This window comes from Clinocottus analis, unplaced genomic scaffold (genome assembly GCF_023055335.1).
Source record: "Clinocottus analis isolate CAN_PGR_092001 unplaced genomic scaffold, fCliAna1.0.p SCAF_18, whole genome shotgun sequence".
NCBI lineage: Eukaryota > Metazoa > Chordata > Actinopteri > Perciformes > Cottidae > Clinocottus > Clinocottus analis.
Genome location: NW_027175909.1, coordinates 8,982,944 through 9,002,188, shown reverse-complemented (window position 1 = coordinate 9,002,188; position 19,245 = coordinate 8,982,944). Strand labels below are relative to the sequence as shown.

At 41.3% G+C, this 19,245-nt stretch overlaps 1 protein-coding gene across 5 annotated transcripts in view; it reads left to right on the top strand.

The window, feature by feature from the left end:
- Positions 1 to 1,454: 1,454 nt before the first annotated feature.
- neto1l (neuropilin (NRP) and tolloid (TLL)-like 1, like) overlaps positions 1,455 to 19,245 on the top strand; it is a 59,476-nt gene continuing 41,685 nt past the window's right edge. For all 5 annotated transcript variants that reach the window (XR_011077787.1, XM_068581876.1, XM_068581879.1 and 2 more), the window contains exons 1-4: positions 1,455 to 2,214; positions 3,037 to 3,093; positions 3,200 to 3,334; positions 3,691 to 3,939. Coding sequence is in view for 4 of the 5 variants with exons in the window: in XM_068581876.1 (XP_068437977.1) it covers positions 2,187 to 2,214; positions 3,037 to 3,093; positions 3,200 to 3,334; positions 3,691 to 3,939 (469 nt within the window). In the remaining variant the exon portion in view is untranslated. The remainder of the gene's footprint in view (positions 2,215 to 3,036; positions 3,094 to 3,199; positions 3,335 to 3,690; positions 3,940 to 19,245) is intronic.

Here is a 19,245-nt window from a genome sequence, read left to right as displayed (position 1 = left end):
AATCAATAACAAACTCTGGGCACTGCATTTTATTTATTTTGGCACGGATATTATGGAAGTCCCTTCAGACTGTGAGATCTATAATAGACTTTGCAGAGAAATTGACATTTTAAATTCTTTTCAGCTCCGTTGTGTTCGTGGAGTTTGGGAGAAACCAGTGTGAGCCGTGCTATATGGGCTTCAAGCTCTTTGGGAGTTGATTGTACAGTAGAAAGAAACTGGCTAATCTTTAGTTCTTGTGTTGGGGGGTCTAAATCCCAAGTCCATTAAATCACTCTGTATAACAGATTAGCAGGAGCCTATTAGTTGAAAAGACTTCTGAGATTTCCCACTCCCACACGCATTCTGGAAGTCACCGTGGCCCCTCTAAAGTCTGCATTACCTGTAAAACCAAGCACTTTAAGAGTAGCGATAACGGGCCAATCTTTGGGACAGGATGTAATTAAGAGGAGGACTTTAGAGACAATAGTGCGTCTTTATCTAAGAAATCTCAAGAGGGTTTAGAAAAAATCCACAGAGGAGAGAGACAGAAAAAAGAGAAAGTCATTGGAGAAGGGTGGTCCATGAACAGCAGCATATCCAAATTGTCCAGCGCATGCTAACCAGTAGCATCAGACTACACACACAGGGAACTGAGTCCAAGATTGCCTCTGCAGCAGGAGTATCTGAAGATTGATATTGTCTGCTGGGTGCCAAGACTATTTTGGGAGCCCGAGCCCCTGACTTGTCCCTGGGCACCCTCTGATCGGCGTTGTCATCAGGTGTGAGAGCAGCTACACAATACATACATTCTTATACTCACTTCATGAAAGTAATGGGTCTTTGTCCCTTTTTTCTGAGAAAAAGAAATGCCTTCTTCACTTTACTTTCCCATTTCTTGTAGAAATTGGAAACATGAAGAGGGAAGGACAAATGTCAACCCTGGTAACCTTGAAGTGCGTGGCACTTTGCCTACATATTAGGGTACATCCCAAATGCAACAACGAGATAATTATGGGTTTTAACCAGAAACAAGGTTCTGACTGTGGATGAGCAAATGCAGGATGAAAGACGTGCTTTGAGGCTTTTAAACTAACATTAGCAACACCTTTTTTTCAATATAACTCCGCTGCCTTTTTCCATGTTTGATCACGCTGATGGACCTGCTCTCTGACATTTATGTCTTTGTTCTTGTTTATTCCATTTCGTATCTCATTGCCTTCCTCTGCTAACCTCTCCATTTTCCATTGCGCGGCAGATCTCCACGAACTGTAATGAATTCTGCAGCGCGTGCTTACATTGTTCAAGCACACACTCATCCACACACATCCGCGCTCCGTTTCTCTCGACTCTCTTTCTTGTGCTCGTGTCTGTGTGTGATGCGTGTGTGTTCGCGCGCGCGCACGCGCGGATGAAGTCGTGTCCTGGAGAAGTTTTCAATGCGTGCCTCAGAAGTACGTGGGGACTGTGGCGCATTGGACGGCTGTAGTGTTGAATGAACGGAAGGAGGAGGGAGATCATACATTAACTCCTGCTGGCTGCGGAGACTCTCCAGTTGACAGAAGCCAAGGCGGAGGGATGCACTCTGAACACCACTGACAGCTTTTGGAGCACAAGCGACAAATGAAACTCAAATAAAAACCCACTTAATCATTTTTTTTCCTTCTTTTTTTGCCTACCCGGTGTTTTCCAATGGATTTTACGCACCGTAAAGGAGTAAAGGAAACGCTGCAGAGATGAGTGCTGCGTGGCTCTGCGTGCCCCTGAAGGATCTCCTCTCCTGATAAAGGGACCAAAGAGGACAAAACGCTGTCCCCCTGATATTTTCCCAAAGAAGATTGCAAAGGTGGAGCGATTAGAGGAGGGCTGATGACGGGACTATTAATCCTTTCAGTGCATCAAAAGCACCAACGGGTATTAGAAACGCTTGGATGGAAATCGGGCGAGTGTTTAGAACTGTTTTTGGTTTTATATGAAACTGGTGATTAGTTCATCTGCATTGACATTTTCTGTCCTCTGGAGATTTTAATTAAGGAGTAGATTTTCTTTTTTCTTTTTTTTTTTTTTGTTTCACCGAAAGATGATATGAGCGGTTTCCCGGAGTGAATTTTCCGAAACTCTCATCTCAGTCTTTTTTTTTCTCTATAAGTATTCCTGAATCTAAATGGAATTAGTTGAGTCTGAAGCCGTTTGTGAAAGGAACAGACATGGTACATGGGCACAGCTTCCATCACGGTAAGACATCCGTTTTCATCAGCTGATGCTCACTTGCTCAGAGCTCCTACTGCATGCCTGCGCCCTAACGAAAGAGAAGTGTACTTATCCTTTAATCGCACGCTGAATATCAGAGCAACAGATTCAACTCAAACTAGGAGCATGATGTAAAATAAATCCAATATGATGAGGTGATACAGACACACTGCGTTTAGCAACCTGTAAACTCAATGTTGAAGGTCACTGTAAGTTATGGGAGGGCGGGTGAGGGAGGGGGGCATTTTTCATGAAATGTAAGTCTTGTTTTGGCCAAGTTTTTATTCCCTTTTTGATTTTAAACATTTTTACTAAATATTGGCAATTGTTTAGTTTTTCTGGTCATTTTTTAAAGTATTTTTGGGTCAAATTTAAGAAATTGTTTCATCATTGTTTAAAATTACCTTATAAAATCAAGCTTTTTGGGGGGTTATTACTCATGGCTGACAAAGACTGGTGACTCATGACTAGGTTCCTTCCTGAGCTATTTGGAGTCTATTAGCATTAAAAAGGTTTCTTTTTTTTTTCATGGTTGATTATAATATGTCAATAATGACCTGATATTGAATAATTGTTTTGCTATTGTGTGCTGTTTGGAGATTCTTTAAATCACAGTCAGGCACAGGTTGAATTAGCATATTGCAGATGTGCAGTACCTGTACATTTAATCTGAAATGTGGTCGTTGCTGACTCAACCCTCCCCCTGCTGAAATCAAGCTGTGCACAAACAAAGGAAATTGCAGTGAGAACTCGACATACATGTCACAGTCTTCAGTCAAAATGCAATAACATCTTTCTGTTCTACAGTGGTTGCAAGTCTTCTCATACTTGGGTTGTCTGGAGCAACAAGGAAGGATACATCAGGTAATTCCCATTACCACAGCCACGTGTCTTGACTCCCTAAAAGTCCTCTGCTCAAAGCTTTAATCTTTTACTTTTTGTCTGTTTTCTTTGCTGTGTGTATCTTTAGTGAAGAACAACTCTGGAGTGAAGCCCGCGGGTCAATGTGGAACGTGGGTGAAAGAAGCAGAAGGAGGGATCTTCACTTCTCCAAATTACCCAAACAAATACCCCCCAGACACAGAGTGTGTTTACATCCTTGAAGGTTAATATTGTGTTTAAAAAAAAACAATGTGATTTAGCTATTTAACAAAGCTAAAGAATTCCTGGGTTGATGTAATTTCTTTGGTTATTAGACAGGCCGGTGTTTTCTTTTACATTAGGAGGGCGTATTTGATTGTTCATTGCTGATAATCAGGTTAATAACATCATGAAAGTGAACGTGGAGGCCATTATTTATCACATATCTTGTGTTTTAAATGTATTAATATCTAGGATTTGAGGTATTGAGTGTGTGGGTGTACTGATAATGAAACAAGTTGAATCTTCATCAATGAAAGCATGACTAATATTTCACTCCCTCTGGTGTGCTAGGTGGTAATTATTTGTATTGCCTTCCAGCACCGCCAAGGCAGTGTATTGATCTACACTTTGAGGAGAACTATTCAATCGAGTCCTCTTGGGAATGTAAATTTGACAACATCGAGGTTCGGGATGGACCGTTTGGCTTCTCCCCGATACTCGGACGGTACTGCGGTCAGCACAGCCCGCCTGATATCAGGAGTAGCGGACGATATCTGTGGATAAAATTTGTTACGGATGGTGAACTGGAAGCGGTGGGATTTTCAGCAAGTTACAACTTCACTCCAGGTATGTTTTTGTTGCTGTTTTGTCTTCCCGCTCCTGTCAATTCACTTCTTTCTTCGTGAGCACGTCCAGGTTTTGGGTCCCTCAAAGCAAGGCTCCAAATGAATAACAAACATCGTCCTGGAAACTCACCCTTGTGGGAGCCTCTTGCAGTTTTATTGATTGTCTGTCTGCACACACTCAGTATTTCCATTGGTAATATACTGTCATTGGCTGGGACACTCTTGTGACTGGCAAGGCTGTTATTTATTCTCTCTCTATATCTGGACTGATGTGAAGCAGCTCAGATTTTGTTTCAGTTCAGCAGCATCACTCTTCAGTTGGCAGAGGAGGCAGAGAGAGAGCATTGCAAACTAGTCGGTATTGTCCAACACAAATGTGGCACTTACGGTTGTGTGTAAAGTCTTGGCTTTCTTAATTTGCCTCAGCATCCATTGAGATCCCATTTCTGAAGGAGTGTGAGGGTCGATGACAAGGAATCATAACCACAATTTAGATTTCCTTCATCTACATTCGACTGGGACTGAAAACATTGTCTTTTTTAGTGTGTTTAAGCATTGAAAGGCACCGTGCCAGGAAGCATGAATGGTATATGCCAATTTGTCTCGACCTCCACTTTATCTTCTGTGGTATTTTACCGTCAGAGATTTCAGCGTGTCATTGTCTATATGATGAACGCTTACGCAGTACGTCAATCCTTCACCTGAAAAACATGCTACAAGCGACAGTCTATTGAAAAGAAAGCTTTCGAGATGAAATGGGACTATAGATTTATCTCTAGAGGCTTTGTGGGTGTTTATGTGTGTGGGTGGGTGTGTGTGTGTGTTGGGTGGATGTTTTCAAGATATCACGATGGTATATATATATATATATATATATATATATATATATATATATATATATATATATATATATATATATATATATATATATAAGGCATGACCTGTAAAGCTGGCTTTCCTATTGGATGTTGTCAATACAAATGTAAGTACAGGAGGCTTTTTACAAGAAGCATCACTACAAATAATACTTCAAGTGATACAGATGAAAGATAAGTTGTTATTTCCGTTCCTTGATAGTCATGGATAAAGCAACCGTACTACATTTTCCGTAATGTGCAGTTAAAGTATTGTTTCCTCTGCCTGCTTCTCTTGGGAGTCTCATTGAAAATTTTCTGAGAGGAAAGAAAAAAAAACGTGCCTCTCGACTTGATAGGAAATATCTGTGGCATATGATTTACATAATTAAAGAAGATAAAAGTCCTGAATTCACTTAACTTGATACTTGAATACTTGAATAGTGTCTTACATCTGCAGCTGCTCCGCAAACCATGCTAATTCACACAGCCCTCCTCTGATGAATGGAAGAGAAAAAAAGAGACAACAAAGGTTACATGAATCAGCTCCTCTTACTCTCTTTCCTCCGTCATTTTAGAAGCAGAGATAACAACTCTCTTGCCTCTCCTCCACCTGCTGTCCTCTCAGAGCCTGGTGCTCCTGATGACTAATGTGGTTAGCACAGAAGCCGGATGAACAAGCAGCGACGAGAATCTCGTAATATCCAGAGTCATATTAAACGTGGAGGTACTTCAGTGAACCACTTAAAGTCAGCAGATGTTACATATTAAGTTTATTTTAGGCATCAGAGGAAGTAAGACATGTTGGTGGTTACACCTCTCTCAAAATGCACATCAGGAACAGTCACTAAATGAACGTGTCTGTCCCAATGATGAACAAATAAACCCAGATGCCTCATGCTTGGTCTTTTCTTGCATCACAGGACTTTTACAGCAATCGTCTTTTTATTATATTATTGTAGCTTGTTTTGGTTAGCGTGATAGTAATACGCTCATATTTACTCATATTGTATAAGTAACCATACATGGGAATTTTCCTACTAAAGTATTTTAATTTGCACCCGATAAATTGCTACTTCAGCTCGGAACACACACGTTTAATGATTAGACTATTGACCTGTGGATCAGTACACAAAAACTCACCTTACCTTGTTTGTTACCTGAGAAAATTAGGGTATCACACTAAAGTGAGGAAATACCTCTGTCCACCAGAGACATGTGGGCTCTCAAGAATCCTATTTAAAAAATAAATAAATAACTCAAATGAACAATTTTGAAAATATGCTTCTTTTTTTGCTGGGAGTTAAATGAGAGCATTACATGTCTCTGAGTCATATATCGCTTGTGCCAGCTGGAAGTTGGTTTAGCTTATAGGTTAAAAACCGGAAACTGCAAGCCTGGCTCTTTCAAATAAACAAAACGTGATCAATCTAAAACTCTAAATCCTTGTTTGATTTGTACAAAATCCAAAGAGTAAAAACATTTTTACACACCGATTTAGTGCGGCTTTAACCAAGAAAACCTTGTGTGTTAAGTAGCAAGATTTGCAACCCATTAACACCTTGCATTAGCGTGCATTCTGGATATTTGATCAGGATTAGGACAAACGCATGGTAATGCAAGCTGTAAATCCACACATCTGGATCAGGTTAAGCTTTAAGGTTAAGCCAGGTATAAATCCAATCCATACAGCGGGACCTCTATTTTGAGAGGAAAACCCCTCCGGCAAAGTGAAAGCTCACCCAACTCGTCCTCTTCCTGATGGCTCAAGCAAGCCTGGCAAAAAGATACGATAGTAGCAGTAGAAAACGTTCCCTCTCAATAGCAGGGACACCCCTGCATTGCTTCCATGACACTGGTTTCTGCCATATATCCAAACCAGTGTCATATGCACATATGAAACTGGTTTGAGCCTGTGGATTGGATGTCATTATCCAGACACAAATCACATATTAACACCAGGTGTAAATGGGATCATAGCCAGACTTGCTGTGTTGTATTTTTCAGTTTTAGCTTCAAGCGAAGCTCACTGGTTGTTAATTAGTACCATCCAGACAGAGAAAAGGTATCAAGCTTCTCATCTTGCTCTTGGCACAAAAGTGAATAGGCATTTTTAAAAATGTCCTTTAAGTGCATATTGATGCACCATTAGTGACTCTTTCAAAAACGCACCAATGCAGTACATTTAACCATGACACGTTATCCTAATGGCACTTTGAGGCATCAAGCGGAGTCTACTGTAAGTGTATCTCAGGAGTCATCGCGTTCTGCTGCTCCATAAGTCCACATATAAAAGGCAGCTCAATCAACTAAGTGAGGGAAGCCTGGCATCGAAGAAGCAACCCAACCACGACAGGAGCGGTGCAGGAAATGACTGGAAGCTTTAAGGATGTGTTGAAATTTGAAATAAAACCAGGGATTTATCTATTTTTTTATTGTTTCATCCAGTCTGCCTGTCCGCCATAGTGGCAAATTGAGGGTGTAAGTGTAATTTTGAGCCACGGTCTATGTGCGAACAGAACCAAAGCATAATGAGTCAATTTAAGCTGTCTCTCATTAACAGTACAGCAACAAGCTTCATAGCACACAAGACGTTTCCTCCGATTCAGATCATCTCTGGAGGTCGGCGACAAAGACACAGTGTAACACTGGAACTGGCGGCTCTATGTTCTAACACATGCTATAACATTTCACGTAGACTACTTGAATACAGCATGTTCAGCAAGGGATATTTCCGAGTGGAGGAAGCATGGTGTGTGTATATTTCTGTGTCCAATTCTGTTGGGGGATTGGAGCATTTTGCATTTTGGGTCGTCCTTGGGCGCCGTGACCTTCGAACCCTGTGGACTGGGAGATTAAGTGGTGTTTCTGCACCTTAAACCAAAGCCAGAGCAAATAAAAGCTGCAAGCTCTCCCCTTCTTGCTTCTGCACTCTGATCCCTGAATGTGTGCACAGCCAAGACCTGGTGGTGAGAAAGATGCTGCTCCATGGACACTCGGGCACTTCCTTGACCCAAAGACGAGTGATACTGTTCCTTTCTTGAAGATATTGTGGGGCAAGAAAATACTACCGCATGTCGCCCATTAGGTTTTCAGCTGCTTCCTAGATGTTATGTATTTTGTTTGTCAATATATTTAAAGATGAAACATAAAGAATGTTCTGTGTTGTTTCAAGATACATGAAATCAAAATGTGTTTATATTATATATTTTTATTATCATATTAGGTGAAGAGTGTAGAAAATGCTTGATCAAATTTCTTGGATTGTTTCTCAAACGTGTAATTTAAATGTGAATATGATACTAATTTGTGCCAAATACAAACTCATATGCACTATAGTGATGAAAACGAAATGAAAATAAACCTATTTTCCCAACGTGGAAAGAAATAGTCAAATGAAAGCTGATCAGCATCCCATTCAGCCGCATAACACCTGAGGCAGCTCCAGTAGCACTGCCACTGTGTTTTCTTCCATCACGAATTCCGGCCATGACTAATTTATTTCTGATCAAGATGGCACTGATTGATCTAAGCCGCTTATTGCCCCAACCAAGCTCTAACTGGACTGAGAATCATTTTTGAAATGAAATGAGACAAATGACATTTAAGATTATTGCTGGAATAGGATTTATGGGCCTATCACACAGGAGGCAGGGCCATGAGATTGAACCCAGATGAGCTAAAAATGGAAAATTGAACCGAAGAGATTGAGTCTTCGCTCTTGGAAAGGAACGGACTTCAGCATCACCATTGCTGGGGAAGAACAAAAAGTTCAGCAACTTCCCAGTTTCACATCTGCCTCCAAAGTCATTTCCCAATGGCAACACCCGACATTTAAATGTTTGAGTCCATTTTTTGTTCAATTGCATCCACTGAACTCCCAGAATGAAGTCCCCAAAGACGCTGACATTCAACAGATTGGCAGTAGGCATATCCTAATTCATGATAGTTATCATCTACTGTAGTACTGCTCTGCATCCAATGCAAAATGAGACGGAAGTACCCTTAGGGAATTTAGCCAAAACATATATTGCAGTGTGGCCAAGGAGATGATAAGAGTTAAGCGCTTATTTTAAAGATGCAGATGTTTTATCTGTCAATGAGCTAAAGAAGTCAAACATATAATATTACCTGCTCTCAATATGTTTTAGGTGAGAAAGAAATCATGCAGCAAATAGATGTCTCATAGTGAAAACTGAACATGTGATTTCACACTTTCTACTGTGATATCTCTCAACCTAAATCCAATAAAGCCTTTGTCCCACACTGCTGTAGCACCTAAGGCTCTAAGAGTAAAATTTCATTTTCCATGGCCCAACACTGGTAGGGATTCAGACTCACAAAGGTGCACAGAGGTAGATGAAATTCATGAGGTAAATCTCTTGTGGTGCATTTTCTTCTGTTTTTTTCCCCAGATCTCAGTGAAGAGTGTGTTTGCCTGGATGATCTACTTGATGAAGTCACTCATAAAACAAAAAAAACATCCCAATATGTTGCCCTGATGCTTACTTTTATCAGTGCTCCCTGTCGTTCAAACACATTCTATGTGAGTTTTCTTCCTGATGCTTCTGCGCTGCCGACTGTTCTTCTAATAGTTATGGGTCTGTCTTTTCTCTGTAGGTGTACATTAATCACAGGGCAAGTACACGCCTCACGTGTAACGCAATAAACTAAAGAATTGATGAGGGTGTCTGTTTATTCATCAGATGACTCATTTCATTTTAAAAAACAACAAAAAAAAAGGTTGATAGCGGTGTAGACAGACCCGTGTTTGGTGAACAGGCTATCTCTTGTGGTTTTCCCGTGGAAGACCTCATAGCTTTGTGTTTCTGAGATCCGGCTGCCACATCAATCTCATGTCCTAAAGAATCTCCTGTGCTCCAATGTGAGTGAGGAAGAAGTACGGTTGCTTCGTTCAAGACATCCATCCACCCCCTCGACACTGCCTCTGTTTTAGCAAAAGGAGATGGATGGAGTCAGTTAGCATTGCAGGCACACCTCTTGCAGCTGTGGGAGAGGACGGCCTCACCCTCGCTCTTCAAACTCATCTCTCTGTCTCTCTTTTTTCAGCGAACACTACCTCTTTTCTTCTCTCCTTGCCCGTCTCCCTGACATGCACCAGATCCATGTGAAACAAGATGTCCCATTCACTCACATTGGCATACATGCTTTAACATGCTCTCTGTGGTGCTCCAGGAAATTCAGCTATGCAACCCGCAATGTCCGCAGTAAAGGATAGTTCCACTTTTTTTTACAACCTGCTTCCTATTTTTTTATAGCTTTGGCCATGATTATGATCTGCAATTATAACATTGAACTTAAAATGTTCGGTAATAAAGAGCCATTAGAAAGACGAATCAGACTTTGACGAAACCAATCTTTTGCTTTAAGCATGAACCAGCCATTAAGGCGTTCTCACTAGCATTTAAAACTGTACACCGTAATTGCAAAATCATACAATTTAAATGTCATTGCTTTGGACAGTTTGTTGAACTTTGGCACACAAAGCTAGTGTACCTCGTGTACATGTGCAACTTGACAGTACATTAACACGTTCCTAAAACCACACACTTGACAAACATGTCTGGATGAATTTCGCTTTACCCCTTTCTAGTCCGCCTGCACCTTCTTTTTCTCTCTCTTTCTGCCTTATGTGACTCTGCTTTTCTTCTCCTGACATCACACCTTGATCTATCCTGCTCAGCGGAGAAGTCCCGGCACAAAATGTTCACCAGCTTATCAGACTACGAGCCTTCGCTCCGGGGACAACCAGTCAGAGTTTATCGCCCCGTGGAACTAAACTCACTATCCAACAGGACGGCTGAAATTTACGTCCTTTGGCTGTTTCAGCCGCTCTCAGCCAATTACCCTGCAGATCAATCAGCGGCTCAGCCTGTCTCCTGCTTCCATTCTCTGTGGCAGTTAGTTACACAGGCCTGCTGTTCAGTTACAGATGCTGTGGGGGTCAGAACGGCGCTCTGTCGGAGATGGAAGACTGCAGTAATGTAAACCATGCTGGGCGTGCGGGTGTATTTATGTTTGTGGCCTGGTTTGGGTATTGGAGTGAAGGGGTTGGGTGTGTATCGACTGACTGCACACACCATACGTATCAATACTCTTGTGTACCTACAGTATGCTGGAACATGTGTGTGTGAGTGTGTGTCGACACCAAGCTTCTCTCCAATCTGTAACAACAATCTTGGCTGCCTCCCTATTCAAACCCCAGTGTCCTTTTTGCGCTACGTCCACAGTAGAGCGACCTTTTGTGTATCCACACAGTGTTTGCTACATTGTACACATGATCCATATGGTCTTTACTCTCAGAACTGCATTGGAAATTAGCTAGATTGTTCTAAGTGTGTCCCCCCCCCCCCCCCGCTCCCGTCCTCTGTAGGCATAACAGCTCGCCTAAGGCTCTTTGTTTCATTAGCCTATCGCCGTGGTGGATCCTTGTCTGTCATGCTGAGAGCCCGACTCTGTTCATTATGCTGTATTAGGCAGCAGTGAGATTGAACTGTGTGTTTTATCTCGAAACACATTAAGGCCTCAAACGTCTTAGAGAATTATTCTCTTAAGAGTTGATTGAAAAGGTCTTTTCATTTTTGGAAGGTGAATGTTTTGTTTGCTCATCGCTCCTGATTTGTAGCTCTGATTTCCGAAGGATGTTGCAGAGCAGATTGCTTTCCACGCCTGACGGGTTTTGCATTTGTTTTCATCTTCATCTTATCAGAACGCTTCCTTAGGGAGTTCCTGTATTAACATACTAGGAGAAAAAGTCTAATAACTGCCTCAAAGGTAGTTTGAATGATGGTCTGTTTTCTTTACCTACATGTTTCTCCGCCATTTTCTGATATCCTTTTTGGCAGATTAGATTGGATTTTGCATTCCCAGCTTATCATCTCAGAGCAAATGTCTGATTCCGAAGGGAGCTAAATCACATTTGGCATCAAGGTAATCTAATAGGTAATGGCAAGCTTTTGTATAGCCGGTATGAGAATTATGTCAACGTTCAATAACTAAGGAGGGTAAAACCATGATGGGATTATGAAATGTGGAATTTCAGTAATCCTCAAAACATTTCAGAATAACAAAACATGTGTAGATTCAAACAGATGCCCACAACAATATATAATACTCCCATATAGGAAATGATAATAAAATGAGTTGATGGTACATTTCATGAATTGAAAGTGCAGCGTGGGTCATATTCTGTTGGGACTGTAGTGGAGGGTTAATGCATATCATTACCATTTGATAGGCTTATAGAAAAACCATGACAAGTGGTTTATGGTTTAAAAAATGACTGTAATTCTCCAGCTCCTCTGGGTCCATCATATTTAATTTATTCTAGGGTTCCCTAGGTTCAACCACGGAAGACATAATCACTGTAATAGTAATGGTACAAATATGTGTACAGGGCTGAACAGAATAGTCTGTATCAGTGCAGGGTGTGCAGAGGTGGTTGAATTGATGCCTGCTCGTTCATAACCATAATGGCTGAATTCTGAAGCAGGCCAAGGCTACATTTACACAGAAAGACCTTCTCAGCTCTACTGCTTCTCCCCAGTTTGCCACCCGTCCATTTGAAGGATTGATATTGCACCCAGAGGATCCATTATGTGAGTTTAGCAGCTCCTACAGAAAAGACCGAGTTCAATTTGAATGTCCTGCATGTGCATGTGACACGTGGTTTTCTGAGGGTGCGAAACAGATTGGCCGATGTTCTTTGCAGTTGTTTTCACTTCACTTTGCTGAAGGTGTCGAGCGTTTGCTTGGCTCGGAAACCTTGAGGCTCAAGAACTGAAAGAACTCTTCGGATGACAGCGTCACCAACATAAACACGTTCTTAGCGAGGTGTAGGTTTCCTTCAGCTTGGCTCGCACATTTTCTCTCCGTTCATCCTTCTCAAAGCTGAAATTGCTCATCCATCTGTGATAATTGAGGTACAGGAGGGTGCAGAGAACATTTTTATTTCCTTCTCAGACCACTGACTGTACACCAGTGGAGCCCAGCAAGTCAATTAAGACCATCGTCTGCCGTTGACGGTCTGGAGTCATTTTGGTAGATTGCCGAGTGCAAGGACCTGGAAAGGTCAGGAAGTCAATCATGTGTGTTCATCTCTCTTTCTTCTCTCTCAAACAAACACTAACAGCCTGCTGAACAGCATGGCCTTGCCGGCATTTCATTTTCCATTCGGCAAGCTCGATTAATCACAGCACCCCTATACAATGCGACGCACATGGCCACCCACCGTTGCTGACTTTCATTATTCCCCAACGCTGGAAAATGTACAGATCGAGAAAGCCGGATGTGGAGGAAGAGTATACTGCTGCATGGACGTACTACATACAGTATATAAGCAACGCAAAGAGACAACGAAAGAAGAAAGGAACGAAGAATCCAGTGATTCAAAGAGAGATTTGGATGGCTGTGAATAGGTTATGGCCACACTCTGTCCTCGGCAGTCTGATAAAAGATTGGGACTGCTCCATGTCCCCTCAAGGCTCTGCTCCTATCTGAATATTCATTGAGCTGACACTGGCTTTTCGCGCCACCGTCTGTAGAAGGATGCCAATTGGCTTTTACCTTGTGGCCACTAATAAGCCTCTGTGCCTAACATGCATACAAACGACTCCCCTTGATCCACATACACATATTTCTGCACATTCCTGTTAAACAGCCTTGAAGCTGCAGCTTATTCTCTGTATGCTTCGATTGTTGTGGCTGAAAAACACAATACTAGAAACCTTTTTTTCTGTGAAAGATAAAATGGTATACACATACCGATTGTATCTTTCGTGCATGCACTATTCATTCTAAATATTGAAATAGCAGATCTGCAGCGGGGGGGTTCAAATAGTTTTAGGAAATCCTTCAGTTTGTCAAAAAACTATATTTATCCATATTCATCCACTCAGCACATTTATGTGATATTTATTGAGTTGTAATTCTGGATAGGCAGGTTTATAGTACCACAACTTTTTTATAAGATTGTAATATGGCACAAGACAGAAGTATTCTTGGCTGACACTCAATAATAGCTGAGTCTGAATCAGTTTTCTGGAAAATCTGCAGATTCAACATCTTGCAATGATCACCCATGCTGAGCCTGTTTGTGTAAATATAAACAGTTGAGTTCATTTGTGGAACTTTTTTGTTTTTTTGACTACTAACTTGTCCCATATATTATATGAAGTCATGCACACACAAAATACAAGGCTGCTCTATATTTGTGTCCTTAAGTGCAGAGAATATACTTCAAGTTGAGATGAATTCTAGCTGCAGGAAACTACTCATATCTGTATGCTTCACCTAATCTACAAGCGCACAAACTGGCCCTCCGCTGAGCAGCGAGATCTGAACCCTCAGATCAAAAAACTTTTTTATTTGGTACTGCAGTTTGTTTGAAGAGGTGATGTTGGATCTTACTCTGTACTGTACACAGTGGCTGTAAAAGTGCTCATGTTCGTAAGGAAGAAAACATAATGTCTGTTTCCTTGCAAATTCTTATTCATAACTAGCCTTGCCATGTACAGCAATCTTAAATATTCAGGCATAATCCTTTCGGAGCTGTTCTGGCAGAATGTAGAATTCAAGTGAGATTGAAATCACCAACCCTTCCCTAGATAGCCGTGTGCCACAAGGACATCATTTTCTTTTTCTTAAATTCGAAAAAAGATAAGGTTCAATCTGTTGGACTTGAATGAGAATTCTGCCGCCCTCTGGGCAACTCTTTATTCCTTAGTATTTTAAAAGTATGCCAACTTTACCTTCTGTTTGAATAGAAAGTACTTTGTCTTTGTGCCAAATTAACTTCACTTATTTTAAAGATCTTTGCTGTGTGCTGTGGAGCAAAATGCGACCGAAATAGTTCAATCCAAAACAACCTTGAGCATGGAGGATATGTTTGTAATCACACATCCATGAACCAATCTCCACTGCCACAGCATGTATTTCAACACAGAGCAAGGTAAGAAGACCTGAAACTGAATCCCTGCATCACAAATCACACATAAATAAAGAAAAGTGGGGGTAGGTTTAAATCCACCTAAAAAGTCCTTGTGTGTTTGTAGGTTATAGGAGAGATAGACTGATCAGGAGGGAAGTCAGAGTCATTGATTTTATCAAGCTCCGCCTGGCTTTGTGGACACTTAGATTGTGCGAGAAAGAGCAGAGGGAAAATGCTTAAATTGAGTGTGTGGAGAGCATGGCTTTGGCACGGCTTAAATATGAATTTGCTGGTGGCACGAGCTCTGGAGTGAGGTTTTAGCTCCTAGCGGTGGATCTCTTGACACGCTACTTGTCAAACATCTGTTGTTTCTCCCTTCTGGCTAACACAAAGGTGATTTTAAGAAATCGGGCGTTTTAGTGCTTAGTTGTAAAGCTTTTTCTGTTTTCCTGTGAAGGAAGCCCTCCCTCTTGCCTCTCAAAAGCCTGAAGCTGGCAGGCGTGTTAGTTGTAGTTGAGCATAAATACTCAGCTCTGATTGGTTGCACTGAAGTAGTAAATGTCCTGTGTTTACAGGGATTGCATCTTGGTGATGTTCTGTCATATGGAATTGGGAAGCAGCAACCACAGGATTTTTCTACCCGTGTTTAAAGTGCTTTTACAGAGTTGAGTCGGTGTAAAAAAACAGCTGTGCTTCCATTTCCCAAGAATATTAAAACAACATAATTGGTTGTCGCTCCAACGCCTTTGAGTCGTTACACTTGCGACTTTTGTGATCGGATGCACCAGATCGGGACTGTGTCTGCACATGTGTGTCCACACTTGACACTAAAGGTTAAAGACATGTTTTAACAATGTTTTTCACAATAAAAGAACCCTGTGTTTTTTGTTGTATAACAGCTTATGTTATTTAATATTTTGAAGCGGAAACATCAGGAGAAGCTCCAACCCCAGTTTTCTTCTTCTCTTCTCTTACCTCTGCGCTCCCTCGGTAGAAGAACTCCTGAGTGGAGGGAAGATGACGCGAGACCTACGCTTCATAAACGTCTGGATTGTGCCCACATGCTGTCCTCACCTCACTGAGGTCCAGACTCAACGCGACCCAGGCCCTTCGGCATGGGGTCGAACTAACGAGATCCCAATTGAAGCTCGATCCGATCTCGGAGCGAACAGACTTGATAGTAACTGCGTCCTGGTATGTTTGAGGCCGTAAGAAGTAGGTTTACACCTACCATCAAGATACCACCGCCTCCTACAAGGAGGCACCTTAACCAACCTGCAGGACTTGCTATAGTGCAGTGCCAAGTGCATGGTCCCTAACTGGCTTTCCACAGCGTCAGTTGCATTTGTTAATAAGTGCAGCCAAGCCTAAGATACACTGCCAAGAACTGAATCTTCCATGTGCCCCGTATAAAGTTTTATTTGAAGGGTAAATCCATAAGTGGCGAAACATTGTTGCCCTATTCAGCAGAAAGCGCAGCTGAAAAAGTGTTATGATATAATCCACAGCAATGATACCTAATGTTGAGTTGGCAGTTTAGTTGTTAGAGTGTCGAAATGAAATAAGCCTCTGCTGCTTTCCTTTTGTAAAAAAAAATAAAAAATAAAAAAGACATAGACAGTGAACGTAGTGTTAATTGTTTTTGGCACAGCTTGTGTTTTGTCAACAGAACTATAAATCTCTTTTGGGTGTTCTCGGTGCAATCCTGATTGGGATTGGGTTTTTTCATTTCATTAAATGTGAGATGGATTTCATCAGCTCGAGGCAAGTTTGCCTGCGGTTCAGATGTGTGAAGCAACAGCAATGATAGTATTCCCCTCATATAAACTAACGGATGGGATTATAAGCGAGGCATTAGATACAGCGTGAGTGAAAAGAGTTGCCATGAGGCCAGTGTAAGTCCACCAATGAGCCTGTGTTTTGTGCCAAAGGTTTCATTACATGTTTAGTAATGGAGGAAGAGTACAAACTGCTTCTTAATCACTTCCCCACTTTTGTCATTGCACCTTTTTTTTGTTGCTTTGACAAATCCGTGCAGCAACTTGGCCAGAAATGTGATTAGCGGCTCACTGAGAGCAGCGTTTCATTACATTGGAGTGAGATCTTTATTTGATCCTTTACTCTTTTAGCACATTTCCCCGTTCAAACCCCTTCTGATGTCTGATTACAGTCTCACAGTAATGTGCCTTCAACCCTCAGACGCACTCGCACATACTCAGATACTCCCTCGATCAGACACAAAAAGCTAATTTGAGAAAATTAAAAATCTTTTAAAAGGATGTAGTTATCTCGCCCGTTTCCACCGGACATTTTTATGTAACTCAATTGATGCATGACTACTTCCATTAACTCCTGATCCCTAAGTTGGTATAAATACTCTTTTCAATTTAGATAGTGGCGAATGGGGCGTTGCGTTGCTGTGCATGTAGAGTACGACCTCCGTCACACTTCTTGACGAATCATTCATTCTTTTATGATCCAGCTCATGTTCAGCTCTGCTGGCACATTCAAAGAGCCAGCTGTCTCCAGTGATGTGCAGATACACATCTCTCAATCGTTTATGGTGACTAAAGCCTGAAATTGCATATGTAAATCTTTGATAACAAAACCCCGTGCCACAGTCAGATTTTCAGTCATCTCAATCAATTTGCCTCCCCTTTCTGTAAGCAAATGCCGGTTATTTATCTTCTTCGTCATCCACTTCTTGACTCTCGTACTCAGGTTTTTATGCAGTGCCGGAGCAAACTTGCATTTTTGCCCTCATACACATTCCTTCTGAGGTTCATAGCTTGTCAATGTATGGGAGAAAGAGAGAGTGAGAGAGGGAGAGGTAGCGACACACTAATGGGGTTTATCAAAGTCAACCTGAATACTCTTAACAGTCTGGGCCTGAACATCAAAGCACAGTCTCCACTCCACTGCCAACTACTCTGGACATCCATCAAACACCCAGGCAGGGGAAAGCCTAAATTGACTAAATTAGGTGATGGAAATGTTTGCATTGTAAGGACAAATACTCTGATGAAGGTCTTATCCCATTGTGTCAATTTGACTGTGATAAAACCTGAAATTTCGGGGAGTTAGCTCAAAGGTGTCGTAAGAAGCTCCTCTCTGTTTGAAACTGTGTGAAAGAAGGAAGAAGCAGCCATCCTTGTCGGTAAATTATGCCGGAATGCTGCGAGGCCTGCTCCAACATACTTTATGACATGCTATCGATTCAAGAGAGGATGAAAGGAAATGCTGTGTGATTTGATTTCTCATTCAGGGGTCCTAATTCCCCCTGACACACATTGAGAAACAGACGGCCCTTTTGATTGCAGTGAATCTGACCAACAGGGTTATTCTCTCGGGGAGATCAGAGTGTTTCTCCCTATTTTATATTAGACTTCAAAGGTTACATACAGAAATAAATGCAGTGTGTATACAGTATATTCATTTCTTTGATAGCTGTGGACACACTTTAATCCATCATGAGTCTGTGTGTGTTGTGTGTGTGTGTGTGTGTGTGTGTGTGTGTGTGTGTGTGTGTGTGTGTGTGTGTGTGTGTGAGACTGTCCATTTGGATGTAGAGTACTGTTTGCATACTTCCCTGGCAGTGATAAATGAAAGTTTATTTATATCATATAAATATATAGACAGTGTGCACAGTAAGCCTATGTAAGGGATGAAAATCCATTATGTGAATAGCACTTTGTTTTCTCCACTCGTCCCAGAAACATATAGTTGCACGCTTCACATTGAATTGCATAGTTACATATCATCTTATGCCATATGCTGCCACCCTTAACTGGAGCTTTGTAGTTAGGACTGTGCACCATATAGAACATGGATTTGGTATTATGCTGCTGTGCCGTGAGATTAAACCCCCTCTTATTGTTCCTATTTATGGCTGAAATACTGTGAAAGGAGAAGTTACAGATGAGATAAACGGGGCATATTGACCATGTGCATGAATATCTGTGCCATAATTTCAAGGCAATGCATCCAATGGTTGCCACCTCCTTAGTGGAGCCAGAGGAAAAGTCAAAAGCCAAAATCAGTAGGATTCATCTGCTGGGGACTGTGAATGTTTTGTGCAAATTGCATTGCACTCCTTCTAGTAGTTGTTGAAGCAATTAAGTCTACAGGTATCAACAGATTGACTGTTCCTGGCTTATTGCAAACATGTTGGCATCAGTGTATACAGTTGAATAAATAACAGAAATGCCATTTGAAAGAGTGTCACCAATACATAGTTTGTCTAACAGAGAGACCTGACTACCCTAAAATGTCGCAGTATGTATTTTGAGCTGTTTCTTTTTTTTTGAAACGATGGGATATGCATTAAGATTGTTTCATGTTGTTATTTGTCTAAAGTACCTGCCAAGATAAATTCTTCGTATGAGTAACATACTAGAAATAGTTCTGATTCGATTCTGATAGATTATAGCATTACAAATAATATTATTAGCAGATACATTTTTTTTTGTAAAAAAAAAAACAAAACACATTAGTATTGACCCCA